Genomic DNA, 10,148 nt, shown 5'->3' with positions numbered 1-10,148 from the left:
TTTTAAGTAAAGTGTCAGGACTTCTGCATGAATAGTTGATTCACAAGACAAAGTGGAGATCATGAATAAGAGTTGGAGTAATTTCTGCTGTTCTTGTTCATTATGCTGCAGTAAAGGGGTTACTGCAATTTTATGATGAATTGTCACCTGGTATTTCATTTGGTCTGATTGTATTGAGATAAACAGTCTTACATTTTTGAAAGCAGATCAAAATACTTACAAATATACAAGGATTAGCTTCTGTTTACAGTCTGATAATGTTTACAAGTACCTCTATGACAAGAAAAGTGCATTTTTTTATAACTCACAAACCTCTGGAAAATACTTTGTGCGACATCAAGAAGAACCTTGGACAACATCTGGAAGGAGTGCATATATGGGAATTAACATTGTCCATGTGCAAACACATTCAGGAATGTACAGGTGTCCAAACAGCATATGTTCATGCTAAGTCAACTGCCATTTGGTGAACCACTATGAGATATCAGTACTAATGAGATGGTTTCATGGATACAATACATGACTTACACTTCAGCTATGAACCAACAAACTTCTCCCATTATGTGATGAACCTCTTGCAAAAGTACATAGAAATCTACAGCACGTTATAGGCCCTTCGGCCCACAATGTTGTGCTGACCCTGTAACCTACTCTAGAAACTGCCTAGAATTTCCCTACTGTATAGCCCTCTATTTTTCTAAGCTCCATGTAGCTCTAAGAGTCTCTTAAAAGACCCTATTGTATCCACCCCCTACCTCTTGCTGGCAGTGCATTCCATGCACCCACCACTTCCTGCGTGAAAAATTTACCTCTGACATCCCACTTGTACCTACTTCTAAGCATCTTAAAACTATGCCCTCTCATGTTAGTCATTTCAGCTCTGGGAAAAAGCCTCCAGTTATCCACACGATCAATGCCTCTCATCATCTTATACACCTCTATCAAAATCTTTCAGCCTGTGAAAAATTAATTTCAGTCCTGAATAGATTGCCTCTTATTTTAAACAGTAACTCCTTGTTCTAAGTTCTTAACTAGGGGAAACATTCTCCCCAAGTCTAGCCCATGGAACCTTCTAAGCATTTTGTACATTCCAATGAAATCACCTTTCATTCTTCCAAATTTTAGTGAACAAAAAAATAGTTTACTTGCTCTCTCCTCCTATGACATCCCAGAAACAAGTCTGATGCATCTTTGCTCTAATCTTCTATAGCATTTTAAGGTCAGAAGACCAAATGTTTCTCTTCTGTCTGTAACTATGCTGTGAATCGCAACAGCTATTCAGAGGCATATGAACATCTTTCAGCAATATGCTTCCTTCCCTGCTTCTTAGCTCCACCTAAAGCCAAGATCCTTTCAGAACTCATATCATTCCTTACAAATACTGCCATCTGAGCTTTTGTTTTTTTCTTGTTTGCCTCTCTAAGGCCTCTGAATGAATTGATTCCCATCTAAGGTATCCCTGAAGCCACATTTTGTAACAGCAGTTAGATCTTAGTCCTTTCCCATCACCAATTTATCTCCCCTGCTGCAGATGCAAAGTGCGTTTAAATACAGTGGATTCTGGTTAATTGGGACAACTGCTTATTTGGGACTCTTAAAGAATAATAATTGAGAAAGTTGCCAGGATTCCCTTAGTTTACTGGGGACATTATGCTGCTAAAATTGGGGCAGGAGATTGCTGCCAAACAGTTTCTAACTAGTGTCAGTCGCATGCACTTGTGTGGCTGTTAAGACACTACACAGTGCTGAGAGCAAATTGTTTTCAAAAGCATCGGTTGCATGCACTTATGTTCAAAAGGTAGTGATTTTTGTCACTGATAACTGGCGAGAAATAAGCATTAAGACAACTGAGAGCTGCTTTGCTCACTGTGGTTCAAGTATTCAGACTTGGAGGTGCCAGAAATGGACCGGACAGAAAAATGAAACTACTTCGCTACTTCAACAAGTTAGAAACTATGAAGATAGAGACAATCATCTTGAATGTTGCAACAAAAATGAATTTATGAAGATGGCTGATTTTGTTCATTTGTGGAACAAAATCAGTGGGATCCTAAATTCCTCTGCTTGGTGAAAGCCGAGAGGTAAACTCGTGTGAAATGGGACAGATGCTGGTAAGTGCCAGAAGGGAAATGTTACAACAACACTGATGTGATTAAAGGCGGCGTGAGGGCAGATAGGATGCAGACAGACGCTTGAAAAGAGAATCATTTTCGCTGGAATCAAGGGGAAAGGAAGACGTATCGTATGGAGGTAATTATTCGTCTTATGGTTGAGGCCGGGTATTACACTATCCAGTGGAATGGTGATCGAGAAAGGGAAAAGTGAGAAAACAGTTTTAAACACCTCACGAAAAACGCACACTGTTTGACGCTTGAGGGCGACTGCGGCTATTTGCGACGCTCCCTGATCCGAGAGGAAGGAGCCGACACTGCGCCTCCGCCGCATTACGTGCCCGAGAGACCGGGGCCGGCCGCAGGATCGGACGCTGTTTCGGCCTCGTACGATTTATCCAATCCCTGGGACCCGGTGAGGAATAGCGTCAGGAGGGCTGCGGCGAGCTCCAGGCCGAGGATAAGACCATAGTTGGTCTGGACTCCGAGAGCCGGTGAGTGAAGTGGAAAATGGGGAAGGTGTCGGGCTCCCGGGGAGGGGAGGCCCGGTGCGACCCGCTGATTGCCCTTCACGTCCTCATCGCCTCTCCGGGGGCCTAGCGCGGCAGCGGCGGTCGGCAGTCAGGCCTCCTCGCCGGGAGTATCCCTTCTCGCCACCGGGTTGCGAACGACCTGGCCGATAAGCGGCCGCTCCGAGATGGCGGTGGCCGAGGCTCGTCCCGGACTCAGCTCTTTGTGTGTGGGGAAGGCGGCGGAGCCGCTGCTCGGTGACTCAGGTTTTTTCTTCCCTTAAGTCGAGAGGACCACTAGTTGGGCTGGCAGCGCGGTCACGACCTTCCGCCAGAGCTGCGGTGAGCGTCCCGGAGGCCAGGCCTAGGCCTGTGTGTTTTTTCCGACGTTACTGGGCGGCCAGAGGCTAGGCTGAGCCTGGCTGTCCAATTAAAGTGACAGTGCAGTCGAATCCAGTCCTGAGCTGCCACTTCAATGGCGACTTGGACCTGAAGAGAGCTTGGGGGGAGGGGAGTGGTGCATCAATTTGGGGAGAAAATCACTTTCTGTTAACCTTTCATGTTAGCTGTTTAAAGCTGCAGACAGTTGTACGTGAATAGTTGAAGTTAACGATTAGTTTGCTATCGATCAGGTTTGTTTTCACTAACCGTGAATTTACGGTCATCTGTCTCTCTCCAGTGACTTTCTTATCTGCCAGTCCCTTTAACTCGAGAGAAGAACATTGGGAATACAATTACATATTGAAGCGGCCTCAGCATGGCCGATGTGGATCCCGATACGTTGTTAGAATGGCTGCAGATGGGCCAGGGCGACGAAAGGGACATGCAGCTGATAGCATTGGAACAGCTGTGTATGCTCCTTCTTATGTCCGATAACGTGGACCGTTGTTTTGAAACGTAAGTAAAGCTGATAATTGCTGGTTTTGCTTTTAGTTCACTTTTACTGCCTACTAGATTTCAACATTTTTTTATTGCTCAATGGTGGTTTGTTTTTTCAATCGCTTATTTGTGAGATTTATTTCAGAAGAGAGATCAAGACTATTTAAGTACTCTGAATCCTAAAATTATTTCTGATTTACAATTCTATGTCAAAGGAAGTCCCTCAATGTTTTATGTTGAAAAGAAATGCATTGTTTTGCAGGACTGGGGATGTTTAAAGCATTCTGAGTAGCAGAAGTACTGCAGACAGCATTGCCTGGAACTATGAATATTTCTGGCCTCATTTAAAAACTGGAAGTTGGAAGTTTATTGTTTTTGTGTAGGAACATTAAAAATACAACTCTTTGAAAGTCAGATGATCTTGTTTTGAGCATGTCTTGCTTAAGATATTGGACTTCCTGCCAGTTGAGATATTCAAGAATGTAGCTTTAGACCTACATGCTTAGAGTAGAACTAGATATCATTTATATTATCTGAGCCAAATCCTGTAGTCCACTGGAAGGTTAAACAACGCAAAATGAGTGTTCTCTTCCAGATTGGCATCCCTAGCTTTGAGATATTCATTGCACTCAGTCATCTTTCATCATCATCCGGGATGTAATATTGAGACATTATAAAGCACTTGGAATATTGTGAGCAGTTTTGGGTCCCTTAGAAAGGATGTGCTGAAACTGGAGAGGCTTGTCACATGAAGAGCATTTGACAGCTACGGACTGGAATTAGCTTGAATTCAGAAGAATGAAAGGTGGCCTTATTGAAACCGATTGAATGGGGAAAGGGCCTTGATAGAGTGGGGGTGGAGAGGATGTTTCCTATGGTGAGAGTCTAGGACCAGAGGACACAGCCTCAGAATAGAGGGGTGTAATTTTAGAATAGAGATGAGGAGGAATATCTTTAACCAGGGAGTGGTAATCTGTGAAATTCTTTGCCATGGGCAGCAGCGGAGGCCAAGTCTTTATATTTAAGGCAAAGGTTGATAGATTCTTGGTTAGTTAGGGCATGAGGAGATATGGGGAGACGGCAGGAGATTGGGGATGAGAGGAAAATTAGATCAGCCATGATGAAATACCGGAGCAGACTCGATGGGCCAAATGACCTAATTCTGCTCCTGTGTCTTATGAGTTTACCTTTGTTGGCAGGCTACACTGTTGTATGCATGATATTATGTCTGAATGTTGGAAACATCTGCAGGTCAGGAAGCAACTGGTCCAAGACCCTTGTTGAAATTATTCATGATGGTGGGAATGTGAGGTGAAGGGAGGTCTGTATTCAAAAGAGATTTGGCAAATGAGAGGTCTCATTGAAATAGACAAAATACTGATGGGAAAGTAAAAATAAACTACAGATTCTGGAAATCTGAAATAAAAGCAGAAAATGCTAGATACCTCAACAGGTCAGGCAGCATTTGTGGAAATAGGGAGTTAAGTTAGATGATAGATTTGAAAGAATTTCAGGTCAGAAATCTTTCATCAGAGCTGTTCATCACATGGTTCATTCTTTTGCCCTTCAAGTGGATTTTAAGGATTTTGGTGAGTTTCAGTGATGGATTTTGTTGAAGAGTTTTGATCGGGAAATAAAAATTCTGCTGTGCATTCTTCATATAAACATTATGGAATTGGTGCAATTAGTTGTCTTATTTTTCCAGCACCTATGAAAAGATACATATCTATGTCAGAAAGTGGTAATTATGAAGATGGTGCACATTGTAGTTTTCATTATCAATGTGGCACTGTAGTTTTGTTCTGAGATGTCACCGTGCAAATCAACCGTGCCACTGAAGATCTCTTTAGTTCCCATAAAAAGTATTATGGTATAATACAAAGTTTATTTGTCCATTAACCAAAATGAAAACCAAACTGAATAGTTACTCAGGTTTTTTTTAGATTTTGTTGTAAAGTACCTAAGTGCTTTGCTTTCCTGCCTAAGCTTCAAGATAAAATATTCTGAGATCATGAAAGCTACTGCATAGACAGGAATTTGTTCTTTCTATTTTTAAAAATTACAGATAGAAATATCTTGTTACTTAGAAAATGGGTCACTAATGCCACCTTTCATATCTCCAGAGTTCAGGTTGGAGGGCGCAGGTTATTGGTTGTTGATGTCACAAATATTAATGAAATCTCATGCTCTTCTTATAAATCTCATGCATATTTTTTGTTCAATTGCAGCTAGCTTTAGTAATTGAGAGCTTCCCTTCCCATTCACACTCTACTTTGCTCTTCCTCTCTTTTTAAAGACTGTTTTGAAAAGTTCTTAGAATTTCTTTCTAAAGTCTGGACCTTTGAAGTGTATTGGGCGTTATTTGACACTTGAACATGGTGTTAGTCTTTGCACTTGAGGGTTTAAACAAAAATTCATCCATCCGCGAGTAGCTTCATTCATTTAGATCTCTGAATAATAATCAATATTGACATTATTCATTTTTGCTTGGTATTTTAACCAATCATTTAACAATACCTTAATAACATTGACAATTGACTCAGTATTGTTAGTTCTGTCAAACCAGTTTTTAATTTTTTTCTTCTAAAAGAACAATGAAAGCCATATGGAAAACATTGCCATAGTTCATTTTATGCCCTGAAGGAAGAGTATATTTGTCTTTTGAATATGTCTCCCTGTTTATCTTCTTCAAAAATAGATGATTTGTTTCCTGAGAACTGGAGAAATATTTCTTGAGTTGACAGGAATGCAGCAAGTTGTGCTTTATGATTTGGAGGCCTTTGCAAAATATTTTTTTCAGTCTAAACTGGACTTGCATTACCAAAGAAGGATTTTGGTATGAAGCAAATGCAAGTTAACATTTATGTTTGATTAGTAAACTATTTCCTAGGCAAGCAGCACAATTTTACTACAGAATTTATACTCCCAAGCAAGATGCTGCAGGAACTACACATCTGGACTGAAAACCTAAAATACTGGAGACTCTGAACAGCTGAACAAATGTGAGAGAAGCCTTTAATTTGAACTGTAAATGATAGAGTTGAAAAAATGTGAGGTCAGTCATGATTAATTGATTCAATATGAGTGCAAGATAAAAAGCAGGTGATACCAAAAGATGAGTTCAGAAATAGTAGAGTTAGTCTCAAAACAAAGTTGCAACTCTTCAAAAGGTATAATTTAATTGCATTTGCTCCCATTTTACTAATGCATTGAGATGTGAGGAAGATGTTGAAGGCAATCACTGCAAACAACTGTTTGTACCTGAATGTACCTCTTCACTTTTGCAGGATCGTTGGGTATTTGTATTCGTGTAGAATGCTGTGATTCCAAAGTTAGTTTTCCAGTGGGTATACCTATTTTATATAGCACCTTTCACAATCTCAAGATGCCTTCCAGCCAATGAAATGCTCTTGCTGATATAAACTGGAAAGTGCTGCATACTGTTCCCACGAGAAACAGTATAATGCTGATCATCCATGTTTTCTAAATGATGCTTGTTAAGGGACAGCATTGTAGACTTGCTTGTTCTTTTAGAAATCACTGTGGGATTGTTCATATTCTCCTGAGAGTGCAGGAAGAACTTTGGTTTAAATTCTTATCTGAAAGAACTCCCTTGGAATCTAAGTGTCATTGACTAGTTTATTGTATTGAAGTGGCTGCAGAATAATACAGAATTATATCATGGGGGAAAATCGTGGTGTGGAATTGAGGCTTTATTACAATGTACTGTAGGTGGATGATCATGTTTATATGAAATAATATTGTATGCAATTACTACAGAGACTATGAACACAAACATTGTACAAACAAGTTGTGAGAGGTGAGTTGGATAAAAGCTTGGGCTTATTAAGGATCTCATGGGTTAATTGTGGATTTGACTGAAATATAAAATTGACAAATGTAAAATGAATACTTTAGAAGAAAGCGGATGAATTGAGAGCTATATTGAAAGTGGAAATTATGGATAGAAGAGAAATTATGGATAGGAAAGATGTAATTTACACTTGATTTTACTTGTTCAGGCTTTGAGGCATTTTGATAGATATCAATAATTTACCTGAAGTCAAAGTCAGTATTTTCATGAACCTAGTGACTCTTTGAAGTACCAATGTTTTGAATCTTAGTTTCTGAGCTACTCGATTTCAACTTTTTTTGTTTAAATGTGCTCATAATGCTGTCTCTGATTCCACAGGCAGTGATGAGCTCAAAGTAACTTTACTGCTTGGCCAGATCCCACTGATATTTTACTGGATTCGTTCTTTAATGTGCACACAGATTATTTTACATTTGGTCAAAGGTTATTGCAGCCAAACCTATTGACTATTGTTCAGGTGTTAATTTACCACCAATGTTTGGTGGGTATAATTGGAATTGAAACTTCTGCGTTTTTGTCACTCATTTTTCCAGGTTATCTTCAAGTTACCATGGAAATACACCATAATGGCAACTTTACAATTCAAGTCATTAATTTACATTTTAAATAGAGTCAGAGTTAACCAATACAGAAATAGGAACCTATTGCCCAATTTGCCTATCCAACCAAGGAGCCTTTCTGAGCTAGCAGGGAAAACCAGCCTCGCCTATTTAGTGTCTCCTTATAACTGAATCATTCTGGTCCCAAAAAGATCCCTCTGCACCTTTTATACACCCCCTCTAGCTGAAAACGCATCCTTCCTGCAGTATGCTGCCAGAACTACACATATTCCAAGTGCGGTTTTGCAATGTCTTGTATAGCTACAACATTGGGACTTGCTGTACAAGCTGTTGTGGAACTTGGTGTCTTAACCCTTAACTCTTTCTATCTGTTTTCCAAATATATTTCGATTGTGATATATCCCATTAAATGTCTAACTCCCAGAACAAGCCTTCATTGTAACATTCCATCACCTTGCTGACACACTGTGTCTGTGTTCTCATTCCTGTTGCCTAACATCCATAGTGCTGGAATGGTCCAATGACAAGTCGGGGTTCCATTATTTACGTCTCTTGTAATGAGGTAGGTAGTGCACTGACCCTCTTCCTGGTTTCCTGTGGTTAGTAATGGATTGCTGCCAAGTGATCTAGCCCTGATCTAGACTGAAACTTCATTTTGCATTTCACCAGACATGTAATGAACTTCAAGATTAGGATTGCAAGTGACAGAAATAGAACATGGAACAGTACAGCACAGTTCAGGCTCTTCGGCTGACGATGTGCCAACCCAAATCCTGGCTGCTCATTTACATTTTACACTGTAATTACTTCAAAAACAAGCTTTCCAGAAGAACCCTTAAAATTTAATCAGTGCATTGACAATAATCCTTTAGGGAAATCCTTTTTGTTCAGAAAAGCAACATTTAAGATTACTCCCCAAATATTCAAAGCTAGCTCCCAAAATACCAATTTCAAATTCTCAATTTGATAATATGCTAATTATGAATTTCCTAAAATGTCAAGTTCTTTTAAACATGTGGAAATCTCATTTCTAGATGCTTTTACAGTTAGATACTTTTAGCTAGTGTGGAATCTGGGTAACTCTTGCTCTCAACTATATCAATTCTGAAGGAAAGAAAGAACACAATCTGAAAGCAAAAAGAAAATGAGAATTCTTCAATAGAACCTTTGCAAAAATGGAAAAAAATTGGAATAAACAGTTGATTTCCTCATTTAAAAAACATTTTAACACAGATTCCAAATAAAAATTAAAAAAATGTATTGGTGGGGCTCTCACACAGTCATGTAACTTCTTAAAGAGGCAAGGCTTGTTTGAATAGGAGGTCCTGCATGTTTATTTCATAGAAAATAACAGAATGTTCTAACTGGTCACATCCTATTCCAGAGGTGACCATTCTCCGAATACAGATTTAACAAACATGGCTTTGTTCTCACTCTCTTATTCACTTCTCACTCTCACATTCTTTTTCTCTTTGTCCAAATCAAAATGAACTCTAGTTGCTGCACTTCAAGCAGCATTTTAAAACTCACAGACCATTCACACTTTAAACTATTTCAGAAAATTGCCAACTATTTAAGTATTAAACATTTGTCAAAACAACTTGAGGTTGGTAGGTTAACTGGTCATTGTAAGTTGCCCTCTGATTAGGTTAAGTCAGGAATTGCTAGGCGGTGCAGCTCGAAAGGTTGAAAGGGTCCAACATTTACAGAACTTTCTTGTATTTCAATTGACAATATACAATAGGATTTTGATTGTTTGACTTGTTTGTCTTAGTTGATGTGTCCTACTTTAGAACATTTAATACTCAACTTTCCAGGACTATCCTTTATTACAGACCTTTGCTTTCACCCGTACCTGGGCTTTGAAGACATTGGTCAGAATACATTTGGAGTATGTGAGGATTTTGAGGTCCATATCTAAGGAAGGATGTGCTCGCATTGGAGAGGTTTCAGAGGAGGCTTGATTGATCCTGGGAATGGAAGGATTAACATATAAGAAGCGTTAAATGGCTCCGGGCCTGTGCTGGCTGGAGTTTAGAAGAATGAGCGGGGATCTCATTAAAACCTATCAAATATTAAAAGGCCGAGATTGTGGACTTGGAGAGGATATTTCGTAAAGAGTCTAGGACCAGAGGCTGCAGCTTCAGAGTAGAAGGATGTCCCTTTAGCACAAATGAGAAGGAAGTTTAGGGCAGAGTGGTGAATCTGTGGAATT

General features: G+C 39.7%; 1 protein-coding gene across 4 annotated transcripts in view; it reads left to right on the top strand.

Annotated features, from left to right (window-relative positions):
* Positions 1 to 2,410: 2,410 nt before the first annotated feature.
* hectd1 (HECT domain containing 1) overlaps positions 2,411 to 10,148 on the top strand; it is a 91,386-nt gene continuing 83,648 nt past the window's right edge. For 3 of the 4 annotated variants that reach the window (XM_072267275.1, XM_072267276.1, XM_072267270.1), the window contains exons 1-2: positions 2,411 to 2,605; positions 3,300 to 3,517. In XM_072267275.1, coding sequence (XP_072123376.1) covers positions 3,378 to 3,517 — 140 coding nt within the window. In that variant the 5' untranslated portion in view covers positions 2,411 to 2,605; positions 3,300 to 3,377. The remainder of the gene's footprint in view (positions 2,606 to 3,299; positions 3,518 to 10,148) is intronic. The other variant, XM_072267274.1, reaches the window with a different exon arrangement.

The sequence above is a fragment of the Mobula birostris genome, chromosome 1 (assembly GCF_030028105.1).
Source record: "Mobula birostris isolate sMobBir1 chromosome 1, sMobBir1.hap1, whole genome shotgun sequence".
NCBI lineage: Eukaryota > Metazoa > Chordata > Chondrichthyes > Myliobatiformes > Myliobatidae > Mobula > Mobula birostris.
Note: the sequence above shows the minus strand (reverse complement) of the source record. Positions and strands in the feature narration are given on the sequence as shown.